Source organism: Mytilus galloprovincialis, chromosome 7 (genome assembly GCF_965363235.1).
Source record: "Mytilus galloprovincialis chromosome 7, xbMytGall1.hap1.1, whole genome shotgun sequence".
NCBI lineage: Eukaryota > Metazoa > Mollusca > Bivalvia > Mytilida > Mytilidae > Mytilus > Mytilus galloprovincialis.
This window is the reverse complement of record NC_134844.1, coordinates 73897093-73913144: the sequence shown is the minus strand read 5'-3', so window position 1 is coordinate 73913144 and position 16052 is coordinate 73897093. Positions and strand designations below refer to the sequence as shown.

Here is a 16052-nt window from a genome sequence, read left to right as displayed (position 1 = left end):
CATGAACATTGGATGATTTCACCTAACGGTAGATTTTTATCAAGGCGAGGAAGTAAAACTGAAACATCGTGGTCGAATTTATTTGCCTTTGTCAAAATCTAGACATGTGAATAAAAAAATGTCAGGCGACACGATTTTGAATACGTTGAAAGTCGAACAACAGCAAGCTGACAAACTGCCTAACAGGGGACAGGATCATAATTTTTGATTGACCGCTAACAGATCACATCCTACGATTCATTCACATTGGCAAATATAGAGCCACCATCATCTATCGTGAACAGCATATGAACAACTCTCGAACTAAGGAATGTTCGAAATGTCTGCAGGAAGATCATCTAACAAAAGATTGTACAAATTATTGGGTATGTAGGTCATTCGGACAAAAAGGACACAAACAAAATGCATCTACCAAAGATACTTTCTCAAACGTACCTGAACAATCAGATAATAAAAACAATAAACAAAGCAATGAAACATGTGATGCAGATGATGAAACTTCCGAATCTGAAACTGGCACCGATGCAACACAAATAATGCTACAACATGTGCAAGTGCATCACCTACCGGACGCGAAGGTTCATCAGATGCTGAGCGTGAAGGTGTATCAACTATTGGATGTGAAGATGACAACGGACAGTCGCAATCTATTATTAATCCCGTAGCTTATCCATAAGAAAGAAAAAATAAAGAAACAGTAAAATAAAATAGTGATCAAAGTCAAGCTCAAAAGCTAGTAACTCATTCATGTCAGGTAATGACCAGAGGACACACGAATCAACCGAAAAGTCTCAAACTCCATCAAAGCAAGCTGTCAATTTTACATTTCTGAAGTCCGCAGTGACACCAACTGAGAAGCTTAACGACAACGAGTGATTCTACTGTCAAGGTGTCCAAAAACAACTGATACCTAATTATATACATACATGTAATTATTTATCTGTGTTTGTATAAGAATCCAAAACAATATAAACTAATATTTTATTATCTGTACATGTATCATTTATCCACATTTCAAAAATTAGCTGACCATTTAACTATAAGTCTTTAATTTTATATCACTTAATTAAAAGTCTACATAACACCAGCTATAAGTATCCTCCCTTATAAAAAAATTACATTTCTTTACATTTATGCTTTCAAAAAGCTCTTCTGAAACATTCCTGCATAATTGTAATTGATCCTTTAATATGTTTAATTAAAGCAGATATGGTATTATCATATGTGAATCCATACACCAAACCTCAAAAGGATAAAGCACATCTACAAAAATCAAAACAAAGTTATGTCACAGTTGAGATTGCAAAAAAAGGGGGTCCAGTGGTTGGAACCCCCTTTTTTGGTTGACAACCAATGCTTTTCTATTCTAACTAAAATGCCAAAGAATTGACTTCAGAAAAAAACATTTAAAGCCTTAAAGTTTAAACTGCATAATTGCAAACAGATATTGAAATTGGTGGGATAAAGGCAAAATCAGAAGGTACAAACAGAACTCAAAAGTATTGGTTGACATTTCAACAATTCGCGTTAGTTACAGACAGTCATTACATTCTACGGTGACACATTTTTTGATAAGGGGGAGAACAGGGTTTCAGTGCATACCTAGACAATGAAGTGATGAATGAATTATGTTAATCATGATTTTTTTCAAGAAAAATGCATAATTGAAAATAAACTCATTATAGATACCAGGACTAAATGGGAATTTAAAAGAATAATTTAACGTTGAGTTTCTAAAGTCGGACAGTGATCGTTATTGTTTAGGAGGCAGTTTAATTAGTTATCAAAGGTACCAGGATTATAATTTAGTACGCCAGACGCGCGTTTCGTCTACTTTAGGTCCGCCCTTAAGTGCTGAATTTTCATGAGTTATAGATCTCTTGGTGACTCTGGACTTTGGAAGGGTTGTTGTCTCTTTGAAACATCACCCGTTTTCATTCTCAATCCTTTGCTTATTTTTTTTAGAAGACAAGAGAGTTTTAACCACTTGTTTCCATGTGCACTTGATTTATAGACATCTTGCGTTATGTTGTTTTGTGTAAACAGCAGAAATGTTTATTCATATCAATTTTTAGCCAACATGTCTTTGAACTAGGGCAATTCATCCATTTGTCATTTGTCTTTAATCCGCTGATTTGTCGGAGTAGTCTCCTATCTTACATAGCATGTCATTTTAAAGGTAAGTGGTTTTTGGTATGAGTGACAACGAGACAACTCTCCATCCAAGTCATAATGTGTGCAAAATATACAATTATAGGTCATAGTACAGCCTTCAACACGTAGTTTTTGCTCACAGCAAACAAGTTATAGAAAGCATCAAAATGACTAGACTGTGTAAAACAATGCAAACAGGCATACCAATGGTGTAATCTAATATAAAAACGAGAAACTATAAACATCAACAAACGACAACTACTAAACATCAGGTTCCACCTAACGTCAAATAGGCGCAAACAAATGCAATTGGTGTCACCTTGAAATAATATCATAACATGTCAACATAGAGATATACATTATATTACATTTTAAGACCCAACAGTTACATCCAGATCAAAACAGTCAGAAAGCCAAACTAATAACAAGTTAAATATCATTAATAACCCAAAATTCAAAACGGTTGTGCTAAACACGGATACTCCTAGTCTTTGGTGGGGTTCGTGTTGTTTATTCTTTAGTTTTCTATGTTGTGTCATGTGTACTTTTGTTTGCCTGTTTGTCTTTTTCAATTTTAGCCATGGCGTTGTCAGTTTGTTTTCGATTTATGAGTTTGACTGTCCCTTTGGTATCTTTCGTCCCTCTTTTGTGCAAAACACGGCTTAGGTTAAATATGCCTGGGATAAGAACATCCCTGGTATTTAGAACAATACATAACCTTGCAAACAGCAAATTTATAAAAAAAAATGACCAGACCATTGATATTCATATCAACAGCGAAGTATAACCACAGAATAAAAAAATAACACGTTAAACAACCTAGGGCAGCACATAAAACAGCAAAACAGAACCACTCATTGTCTATCACACCACCAGATCGACGCAACAAAAGTGCCGTCACATGCAAATTTCCAAATAATTTATATATAAAATGTATATCAAGATAAGGTATGTGATGTATTTTATAACAATTACAATGTAATTTTATGATTAATTGTATTATTTAGCTATCTAGGTATGCTTCTGAATTCAACTGTGAAACAAACAAAAAATCCTGTACGTTTTATTGCTTTAAACTAAAATCCTACAATTGAACTTGGTGATTAATTATAGAATTGTATACTTTAACATACGAATAAAAAAGATTGGAGCTACAACTTCAAACAATGAAACATTTAACAATATTCGATCAGAATTACAAATACATCATCATAACCAATTACATGCATGCTGGATATCAAAAACCGTGACACGTCTTATATCAATGCGAATTCACACTCAGGAAAACACTCATATTCGAGAATAGATCATGTTCCGTAACATACCTTTATATGAGACGTTGTAAAATGTCCTTAGTTAATTTAGAGAAAGCCACATTGTATGGATCAACTAATGCGTGTAGTGTCCATAAAATTTACGGTGTATCATTTATAATCTTTTCTCTTTATAACTTTGTTGGAGCAGTTTCTGCTAAAGGAGTATATTCCTGTATATGTGGTCCTTATAGTGCAAACATTCTCGAGCATAACTTATCAACTCAGATATGTTAACACCACACGACGGTTATGCTACTACTGACAAATGGGAACGTGATAATTGGGAAGTTGAAATCGTCCGGTTTGTCATAAATTTGACTGTGAAGTCGTCCATCTGTGTCAATATTGAAAAACAGATGAAGGTATGAACAAGATGAAACAGTCATTCTAGTATCAGTTTTATTCCTTATTAATTTAAAGTTTACTGGGATATATGAGATGCCATTATTGGCTGGAATATTGATTATTAAGTACAAGGACATCATCAATATATATATAAAAGAAAAAAATTAAAGAATTTCGCAAGGTGTTTTCTTTTTGTCTTTTAGAAATCTCTTGATGAACTCTGTCACATTCATTTTTGTCATGATAAAGAAGTTTTAAATGAATTTAGCTCCAATATGGGTGCCCCTATATGCCTGATATCACACATGTTGTTCCTTGACCAGTTATCTTCCAAAGGGTGTCTCAGATATCCCAAATTATCAATAGAACAAATATCATACCCAATTACATTTAGTGATCTCTTATGAATTGAAGTTGCAAACGTCATTGAAGGTTTATAAGAAAATGAAATACAATATGAAAAATTTGAGACAACGTTTTGGAGGTCAAACTGTGTTACACGAAACGCGCGTCTGGCGTACTAAATTATAATCCTGGTACCTTTGATAACTATTTACACATGAATCTATCAAATATTTTTGAATGATTTGAATAAAAAACAAGCTAATTTCATTAAATTAAATTCTTTTTCTCAATCTATAGAAAATTATAAAAAATCTCTTAAATGGCCATTTTCACTAATGCCCTGGACCTGTACGAGTTATAAGCATATAGTAGGGTACCTGATATTTCACCTAGTCCAACTTTACAATTGCCGAACTAAGAGATTCTCCACGAAGCATTGATTCCGGCGTATAAAATGTCATATTACACGCATGTCCTAGAACCGTACGAGTTTGTCACTCAGCATAGTGAATTGGTATTTTATTTTGGCCAGCTTAATTTACAAAAGTTTGGCAACATTATTCCATGTCAAATATCTTTATATAAATGGAAGATGAAATGAAATGGCCATGCTTACGTAAAGAATCACCCAATGTGATATTGAATATAAATATTGTTCAAATATCAAAAATATTTACTCAATTTGCTTTCGTTTGAATTATCATGACGATAGACATATGCTTACTATTATATTTAAGTTGATTTTACTGTAACCTTCTGGTGACCCATCCTAACCAAACAAATGTAGCAAGAACTGAGAAGGACTAAGACTGACAGAAAGGCTTATAGATCGACGAAAATAAAATGTCCCTATGCTGTGATTGCAGGGCATAAAAATGCGGATGGATATAAAAACATAAATGTGTGTATGCGTATGACTTAAGTAATGCACCCACTCATTGTCGTCAATAAAATGGCGTTCAATGGGACTGTCTTTCAAGTGAGGAGTTTAGTCAGCTATTAAACCAGATTTAATCCACCATTTCTACATCATGAAATGTCTGTCAGAAGTCAGGAATATGAAATTTATTTTCTATTCATTTCTTGTGTTAGATTTTTGATTTTGCCACCTAATTCCGTTGTGTTTCTTGCTTGGTGTTAGGTATTTGTGTTATTTCACTGCTTTTTGTCGATTTGAAACCATATGTTACGTGCCATGTGTGCAGTAAATCCGCCTCAAGAAACCATGAAACTACTTGTAATTTATTATCGATGGTGTTTACAATCTTATCACATTTTTTAAATATGCTCAAAAGAGGGACGAAAGATACCAAAGGGACAGTCAAACTCATAAATCTAAAACAAGCTGACAACGCCATGGCTAAAAATGAAAAAGACAAACAGAAAAACAATAGTACACATGACACAACATAGAAAACTAAAGAATAAACAACACGAACCCCAACAAAAACTAGGGGTGATCTCAGGTGCTCCGGAAGGGTAAGCAGATCCTGCTCCACATGCGGCACCCGTCGTGTTGCTTATGTGATTACAAATCCGGTAAATAGTCTAATTCGGTAGGTCAAATTCATGAAAGGGAAGGGGATTGTAGTTACGACGTAAGGAACATATCCGATATCATTTGTGAAACGGTTATTCCATTACGGTCAACCAACTCGTGATGGCGTCCGTAAAATTTACGAAGGGATGATTTCAACTTCACCATTTGGAACTCTTGGTTTAATAGCTTCCTTGTGAGCAGTAACCCTCTATCAAGAAAATCATGATAGGAAGTGCAAAATAGCCATTGGTTTTCTCATCTGAATTGTTTTATATTCCACATCGATACCTATAATAGCTAAATATACGGTACGGATATTGTCACATTGTTGAAAGCGCTACAGTTGTCTATTATGGCAAGCATCCACTTTTGGTTTGAACTTTGGTAGACAGTTGTCGCATGGACAATCATACAACATCTCCTTATTCTTAAGAGAGCCTAGGAATATCTGCTTTTGATCCATCAAGGCCAAAACAAATAAAAAATAAACAACACAAATTTGATTATAATTTTTTTTTGGCGCCAAGAAGAAGAAATCTCCATCCATTAGAACATAATGACAACCATATATACCACGTTTCTTTCTACGGACAAGTTTTCTAAAAAAATGACATGATAAAGATTAGTCTATATATATAGTAAAATACATATCATAAGATCATATGATAAAATTGAAATTAAATGCTTGGTCAACTTAATCAAACTAAAATTTACTGGAAAACTTATTCCAATCGATGGCATATACCGCTGCAACGTCTGAATCAATAACATATAATTAATATGATGGATGTCACACGTTGAGCAGGATCTGTTTACTCGTAAGAAATATCATATATCGTTCCGTTTTATGTTAATTACCTCTTTTTACCTCTTGTTTCAGATGTCAATGTGGCGGAGTTTTTTTTTTAAATAAAGCATATTGTATATTGTATTGTAATTAGTTTTCTTATACGTTTTGTATGCTGTTCTATATCTTTTGCTGTTATGGAATTTCTCCCCCGAATCTTATAACCAAAATAGTTATCAAAGATACCAGGATTATAATTTGATATGCCAGACTCGCGTTTCGTCTACATAAGACTCATCAATGACACTGATATCAAAATAGTCATAAAGCCGAGCAGGTATAATGTTGAAGAGCATTGAGGACCCAAAACTCCAAAAGTTGTGCCAAATACGACTAAGGTAATATATTACTCGGATAAGAACATCCCTAGTCTTTCGAAAAGATTTGTAACAGGAAATTTATAAAAATGACCAAATAATTGATATTTCTTTCAACACCGAATTGCTGACTACTGGGCTGGTGATACCCTCCGGGACAAAACTTCCACCAGCAGTGGCTTCAATATGTTTGGAATTCGTAAAATCTCCTTTCGACTTTTTTATTTTCACAGACGCAAAATGCAACTGTTCACAAAAATATTACATGAAAGGATTTGTTTTTGTAATTGTTAGTTATCCTTAATATAAGTTATTTGATTAATGTAATAGGTTACATACCAACAAATCACAGAACGTCACATCCGGTTACAAATGAAAAAGGGTTGAAAAAATGTGCCCTTGAATTTGACAGTTGTAGAAAAAATCATACATTTCATTGCAGGAAAATGTGCTGAGTCATAAACATATATCTTAGGTGTTCCAACGCACCATCATTTTTTTATTTGGTGTTTCTGTAGAATATTTTGGAAAGTTGAGGTTCCATGATTGATCAAGCTAGTACACAAGAAAAGAAAGGCGAATGTTTGATTAGAAAACTTCCAGTGAAGGTTTTTTTTCTATTATGCAATGATGTTTTATTTAAATTTTGTCGTAAGTACTATTTAACAAAAACGACAACCAAAAAACACAATACACAAAATAATATTACGATGTGTATGATTTTTCGTCATGTAGTGTGGAGGCTTGGTACAGGGATTTGACATTATCGTGCAAATACACACATAGGATTTGGCACAACCGTTCTTTATAGTGTCCTTAAGCATATCAGAAGGGTAGACATCATATTCAGTATTTCTTCCCGGCGGCCATCTTGAAATTAGAATTGAAATCAGTTTAAATGCGCGTACTTGATTCTGATTGATTCGGTTTGATATTTACAAAAGGTATGCAGTTTTCTAAAAACAACATTCCCAAAAGGTTGTTCATACTAACCATTGGAAATTCGCACATATAGTGGTGTGTCCAACGACACGGATCATCATCCCAGCTCCAGTGATTACCTCTTAACTGAAATTCCACACAGTCGTCGTTATCTATTGTATCACCTGAAAATCAATGTGAAATAACATTATAACAACCAAAAAAAAAAAAAAAAAAAAATACAGAAGGCCTTTTATCAAATTACAAAATAAAAATTTCAAACACACCAAACGAATGAGAGACAATTTTTATTATTCCTGACTGGTTCAGGCATAATAGAAAATAATGATAAATAACGACTGAATAGAAGGTCATGATAAAAACAACTCAATAGAAAATCATTGATGAATCACGATTGCTTGGAAACTCATAAAAAGGAAATGTATAAAAAAAGAAGATGTGGTATGGTGCAAATGAGACAACTCTTCACAAGAGACCAAATAAAAAAGAAATTATAGGTCACCGTCCGGCCTTTAACAATGAGCAAAGCCATTTCCGCATAGTCAAATATCAAATGCTCTCAAATGACAATGTTAAATAATTCGAACTAGAAAACTAACGGCCTAATTTATGTACAAATAATGAACGACAAACAAATATGTAACACATAAACAAACGACAACCACTGAGTGACAGGCTCCTGACTTTGGACAGACACATATGTACAGAATATGGCTCCACCTACGGATTTTTGGTAGAGTTCGTGTTTTTCCGTCTTAGTCTATAATGTTGTGTTTATTTTGATGTTAGTTTTTTTGTTTTTGTTTCATGACATAGTCAACTTATAGTCGACTGATGAGTTTGAAGCCTCCTTTGGTATCTAGCCTCTTTCTCAAAACTCGACCAATATTACAGAATTTACTTGCAGGAGTGTTCTAATTACATATAAACTGCATCAGTGTTTCAGTAGAGGGACGAGCAGGAGTGTACTAATTACATATAAACCGTTGAAGTGTTTCTGTAGAGGTACGAACAGGAGTGTTCTAATTAAATATAAACCACTCAAGTGTTTCAGTAGAGCTACGAACAGGAGTGTTCTAGTTGCATATAAACTGCACCAGTGTTTCAGTAGAGGGACGAGCAGGAGTGTTCTAATTGCATATAAACTGCACCAGTGTTTCAGTAGAGGGACGAGCAGGAGTGTTCTAATTGCATATAAACTGCACCAGTGTTTCAGTAGAGGGACGAGCTGAAGTGTTCTAATTGCATATAAACTGCACAAGTATATCAGTATAGGAACTGGCAGGATAGTTCTAATTACATATTATCTGCACCAGTGTTTCAGTAGAGGACCTCTTCATTAGCGATATCTTTGTAATCTTTGATCTTTAAATAACAAAATACTCGTCCAATCTGTTTTTCAGCGGTTTCGTCATTTTCCCGGTTGGGAATTTGAACTGAGTATGAATTTGCACGATGGATTATGCATGTATGGTAGTACACGCAACCGGCCTGTTCATTGTTGACCATTCGATTCTCTCAGTGTTTGTTTGATTCCTATATATTTCGTGTTGCTCATGTAATTGCAAACTCGGTAAATATTCATAAAAAATCATGAAATTGATAATCAAAATGGGGAATATGTCAAAGAGACAACAACCCTACAAAAGAGCCCATTACAGTCATAATTTACTACCTAATAACTATCTCAAAAGGACACACTTACGTAATCCAAATGGGAGAGTATCCAATGTAAAAGCACCACCAGCATCGACAAATTCAAAGTTCTCGTCACTTGTAGGACTATAAAGACCTGTCCATATTTCTAGATTGTCTCCTTAAAAAGAATTGGTTTGTTATCACTGTCAATTTTTTTCTTTCTTTAAATGTTCGATTATGAGTGATAATTTTATTTTGCTAGAGTTTATTTATTTTAATACAACAGTAAAAAGTAAAATCACCAAAAAAACTGAACTGCTTGGAAAACTCAAAAAGGAAAGTCCATTTTAAAATGACAAAATCAAAAGCTCAAACACATCAGACGAATGGAAAACAATTGTCATATTCCTGACTTGGTACAGACATATTCTTATGTAAAAAAAAGGTGGATTGCATCTAGTTTGATAGCTAGCTTAACCTCTCACTTGTATGACAGTCGCATCAAATTCCATTATATTGACAACGATGCGGGACCAAAACAAACAGACAAAACAGTTAGAAATGTAAATGGATAAAAAATCCTTCGGTGAGTTATTATACACATTTAAATCAGTGTATAAGTTGTCTGCACTGAGAAAAGGGGGGGGGGTATGAGGGGTCTGCTCCCGAAATCCCGGGCTCAAAAACACGAAATCACGAGGTCCTGATTTTAAATAAATTTAAATCCCGACATCCCGAAATTCGGTGACTGGTTATGTCACATATTAACGATTGAAAAATTCTGCTTAAATATGGGTTCTGATGGAAGAAGACACTTAGCCTGTTGAATCAATAGATCTTGCTATGAGATTCGTTTGTAAATGGCTTTATTTAGTTGCACAATTTTTTTATCAGATAGGATTATGAGCTTTTATTAGCGAAGTTATGGCTAATTTGTTTATTGAAATTTCGCATCCCCTTTGAAAACCTTCGATACAGAGGTGATGTAGTTTAAATATAGGTTCTAGATTTACGAAAGTATGATTTGGGTGATGTGGATCGGGACGTTAACGTACTTATTTTTTATTGAAGTAGTTCTATCAAAACTAGAATCAGAATTTTCAATCGGATGAAATGCAACACCGGCACATAATATTGTAAAGGGCGGGAAGGTGGTCGGACGTTGTTATGGTAGACCCAATTGTTACAAAAAAACCCACCCTTTTCCGCGATGATTCATTTAACTTCAAACATACTAAGTAATTGCGCGTCCAATACTGATTTTTCCAGATTTTTGAGTTTTTTAAATCATACTGCAACATTAAAAAAAGACTGTCATTAGCTTAGATATTCAACTGTAAGTAGTAGGATACATTCAACGATATGAACTCAAACATATATCGTAATTGAATTGCATCTTCTATTAATTATTAAAGCTCCTTTGAAGTTCGTACAGTTTTCCTACTATTTTAAAGAAAAGGGTAACTAAATCTTTATCTGCTATATTATGGCATTTTTGCCCACTGCCAATAAAATAATATTTGTCTCGATACATGTTATTTAAAGAATAACGAATCAAAACGGATTCAGAACAATTTACACGCTTACTAAGAACAAGTAATAACCGATGTGTTTGTCAATGAATAGTCATTTTTCTTTAAATTACAACAATGCACTTATTTTGTTTGAACTTGTTTGTTTGCTTTTTATCCTTGAATGTCTGTCCCTAATATTTTATTAACTGTGCATTTGCATACAGATATCACAGATCAAATTTATTCGTTCATAGTGTGTTAATGTACGTTTTTTGATTGAGTTAAGCCTGCCAATTGATATTTTATCGTGTGTTTTTCTATGTTGTGATGCTATGCTATTGTTTTAGAAAAGGGGAGACGGTTTGGTACCATTAAAACGTTTAATGCCGCTGCAAATGTTTGCACCTGTCCTAAGTCAGGAATCTGATGTACAGTAGTTGTCGTTTGTTTATGTAATTCATACGTGTTTTTCGTCTTTCGTTTTTTATATAGAATAGACCGTTGGTTTTTCACTTTGAATGTTTTTACACTTAGTCTAGTAATTTTGGGGCCCTTTATAGCCTTTTGTTCGGTGTGAGCCAAGGATCCGTGTTGAAGGCCGTACATTGACTTATAATGGTTTACTTTTATAAATTTTTATTTAGCTGGAGAGTTGTCCAATTGGCACTCACACCACATCTTTCTATATCTACTTAACATTGCACAATAACAAATTACTTAATAACTCATTCCTTACTGAAACCCGTCGTACTCTTAACAGCAATAGCTTCTGCTGCGGTATTTGGCTTCCATAGGTAGGCACCTTTCATCCTACATATATTCTAAAATTGCAAAACAAGAAACATATCTAATATCTGCATTTATATCATAATTCTAGTTAATATACCATTATACGTTATGTTTTTGTAGTAGTTCAGTGTTTGTGTTGTTAAGTTATATCCCTCTTATATTTGCTGTGTTTTGTTTTCGCTTAAAATAGTTATGACTAATAGCAACCGTCAACAATTGTTGATTTGATTTTACTTGATGCCTTCAAAATAGAAAAGCACGATAACGCAGCACGACGGGTGCAACATATCGAGCAGGATCCGCTTACCCTTTCGGAGTATCTTAGATCACCTCAAGTATTTGGTTGGGTTATCGAGCATTGTTTTTATTTTTAATATATAAAGTTTTATTTACTATTGTTTGTCTATTTGTCTGTTTGTATTTTTTTCTAGCCATTGCTTTTTCGATTTGTGAGTTTTTCTCTTAGACATGGAAGTATTTTAGACTTTGTAAGTACCTCCATCAATTATCTTCGTGTAAAAATGTGTAGGATTAGATTTTAAGATTTTTTTAAATATAAAATGGCTAAAAATGAAAAGGACAAACAGACACACAATAGTACACACGACACAACATAGAAAACTAAAGAATAAACAAAACGAGCCCCACCAAAAACTAGGGGTGATCTCAGGTTCTCGGGAAGGGTAAGCAGATCCTGTTCCATATGTGGCACCCGTCGTGTATCAAATGAAGGTCTTTAAAACGGCAACAAATATGCCTCAATTAATAATTGATGCTTTGCAATTAATTGATTGTAAATATTTCGTGAACCATCTTTTATAATCTCAGATCAAACATACTCTGATAAGGTGTTGATGTTTATTCTTTTGTTGTTTTTTGTGCTTTTGATTTTGCCATTTTACCACAGACTTTCCGTTTTGAATTTTCCTCGAAGTTCAGTTTTTTTTGTAATTTTACTTATTATCTTATCTGATATCAGATAAAATATACTCACCAAAGCATTAGTCCAGTTCTGCTTATTATCTCCACTGTAGAAGTAACAATTAGTACTGGCTGTTAAGTCATTTGAAATGATGTATCCTTCAGGGCAACTAGTTGGAACACATGGTAGTACTGATGATATGACACAATATGAGTTGATTATTAAATGGAACACATGGTACTATTAATACGACACAAATGTGAGTTGATGATTAGTTGGAACACATGAAACTATTAATATGACACAATATGAGTTGATTATTAGTTGGAACACATGATATTAGTATATATAAGATAAGTACACAACATTTTAATTATTTGATTTAAATTGTAAGCGTCGGACTATTGGACCGGTGAATACTTTCCAACTATTGGACCGCGGTGAAACTATTTTTCCACAAACGTCATCAGATTTCGTGAAATTTCAAATGCAGCAACGGGATTGGCTAATTTAGAGAATGCCGCAGGTGTTGCAACTTTGAGTTTTACCTCTTGTATCTATGGTTTTTTCATTGCAGAATATATGTGGGTTAACATTCCAAATGACTTCATTTTCAGAAACAGACATCTGTAACAAACACTAATATTTAGCTACTTCTTTACAAGCAGAACCCAATACAATGAAAGTCCCAACTATGGAATGGCTTCCGAAGCTACACAAAACACCTTACAAATATAGATTAATTTCATCTTCAAGCCATTGTTTCAGTACTAAATTGTCTATTCTACTTATAAGTACACTTGGTACAATCAAACACCTGATAATAAATTGTTCAAAGAAGGCCTTTGAAAATAGTGGAATTAATTACTTTTGGAGTGTACAAAATTCGTTGGAAGTATTTGAGAAATTGCATGCATATATTGGTGACTTTGAATCTGTTCAAACTTTTGATTTTCTACCCTCTATACCACTTTGCCTAATATTGGTATTAAGAAAAAATTAATTGGGCATTTAAATGTCAGATTACGAATACATATGTTCAAATTCTTTTATATTTCATTTTTAAGTAGCAACAAACAAAAGAACTATGTCAAGTGGACATGCTTTGAAACTACATGTATTTGTATCTGCGTTATCGATATGTATATTAAGTAAAATATTTATTTTTAGACTTAATTAATAAAAATGATATGACTAAAGTTTATATATCGAAGTTTTTGTTCAAGAGTAGTGATTTGGTTCAGCTGAAAATGGTTAAAAATAAGAATTTCAGAAGCTGTCTAAAGTTTTCTAGATCCCTTTAACATAACTGTTCAAATTGTCCATATTTTGAACAAGAGCAGATGATATTTTCAATTATTTTGATATAATTTATCCCAAAAGTTGTACAACATACTGTAAACATATTATTGGGAAAGAGCATGTCGGCTGTTGTCTCGAACCGAGAGATTGGTCATAAGAATCACATTACAAATCTGTCACGCAGGCGAAACTGCAGAAAAAGTAGGCAACAATAGGACTAGTTGCTAAATGATTCCATTTATTAACTTTTTCAAGATCACATAAAACAAATCGTGACGTGTTTAAATCGTTATTTTCAAAAATATGTTTATAACGTTACGGGCATTGATCTCTGAAACTTAGCCGAAATTAGAAATTAACTTCTTGCAACTCAATTATATTCGTCTGGTGTATCCATCATGATGACTCCAATTTAATTAATTCTCAAGCAAGTGTATACATTATCGCCCATGTTTTTTTCCATAAAAGTGTAAAAATTAGTGTATTATATCGCCATTGTTTGAGCACCTTAATAATTTTATTATATTTTGTTGTTAACATACTTTGACAAATGGTGTCAATTATGTACGTTTTATTCAAAGACAATAATATATTGCTTTTTATAGCATATTTACCTGACGATAACGGGATATAAGTATTTAGTCGGATTTCAACATGTAATTGTGATTTGTTTACAAACTGGTATTGATGAAAATAAACAAACATATGTCGAAATGTTCAGGACTTTTAAATCTGTTTTTTGGTAAGATGATGCAAGCATACGATTTTCATTGCGTCTTACACTTTGAGAAGAAAATAATCTTCAAATACTTTATTAAAATATTGTGTAAAAACGTTAATTATGAGCTTTGAAAGTCAAATTGCTCGAGCATTTTTCTGAGGAAGTTAAAAAAAATTTCAAAGAAATATTTTCTACAGTCGGTTAGCTTTCATCCGTCTTCACTATCCTATAGATTAACAACTTTTGGTTATATTTATAATTTAGAATCTTCATTTAAGGTGGAGCACGAATTCACAATTAATTAACTATACTGATGTTTCATTTGTACGCAAGAGTGACATTCCTTGAATTATGTGCTGATTCGAAAAAAAGTTATGCAAGTATTGTTTCCCTTTAACAAGTTCATTATTTTATAATTTAGTATAGGTTTCTGATATAATTTTGAATTATTACAAAATGTATCAATTCAGTATATTTTATTTTTTGTTATTGGTGTATCAAAAACATTGATGTACGAATATAATTTCATAAATTTGAAACGTTTAAAATGATTACATACCAATATAAAGAACCGTTCATCATTTTTGAAAAAGACTATAAATGAAAGTCCCCTTCATGATAGATTCATTGGTAAATTAGCCAGAGTTATCTAATAGTAATCACAGAGATGGACTAGCAAGCAATTTTTAATTGAAGCTTATTTAACGTTTAAACAATTTTCCACTATAAACGAATGTTACTTTATACAAATATAAGCACTTTGTTAGCTAAATCTACACATTTTATTAAATATTATGAATTTTATTACAATATGCTACTTTTTAAATTGTTTAATTTTATTTTACAACATGATCTTTTGCCTATGTTTCATTTTTGAATAGAAGGGACAAGAACTATCGATCATGCTTTATGTGTCTACTTACATTTACAACATGGTCCTCCATTGCAACATCTTCCGTTTTTGATCCAATTTTTACCAAACGTATCATTGCAAGTAAGACCTTTCTGTCCACATGTCCCATTTGAAGCAAGACAATTTCGAGTAAGTCCTAAAGAGTAAAGTTCTTAATACAATGTGACATTATGAGCTCCAATCTCTGCATTATACAATAAGAACTTTTATTAGGAAAATAACCTGATTTAGTCATACTCTTAAAGTTAAATTCTTCATTGCAGTAATGAGTTTATGGAAAGTAAAATAGGTTCATATCAATTGGAAACCAAACCTCTCATGATAACCGAATTTTATTTTTAACGTGAGGTGAATGTTTCATATAATAGATTTTATTCAAAGAAACATTAGATAAAGTTATTTATATATTTTACTCGAATTTAAATTAAGGGAGCATTCATTGTCTTA

At 32.9% G+C, this 16052-nt stretch overlaps 1 protein-coding gene across 1 annotated transcript; it reads right to left on the bottom strand.

The window, feature by feature from the left end:
• Positions 1–6198: 6198 nt before the first annotated feature.
• On the bottom strand, positions 6199–15782 carry LOC143081940 (regenerating islet-derived protein 4-like). The gene is made up of 6 exons (XM_076257577.1): positions 15616–15782; positions 12742–12860; positions 11695–11779; positions 9512–9622; positions 7858–7970; positions 6199–6299 (listed from the first exon to the last, which is right to left on the bottom strand). Exons 3-6 carry the CDS (start codon positions 11765–11767, stop codon positions 6285–6287), a joined length of 312 nt encoding a protein of 103 aa, XP_076113692.1. The 5' UTR covers positions 11768–11779; positions 12742–12860; positions 15616–15782; the 3' UTR covers positions 6199–6284.
• Between the last annotated feature and the right edge of the window lie 270 nt (positions 15783–16052).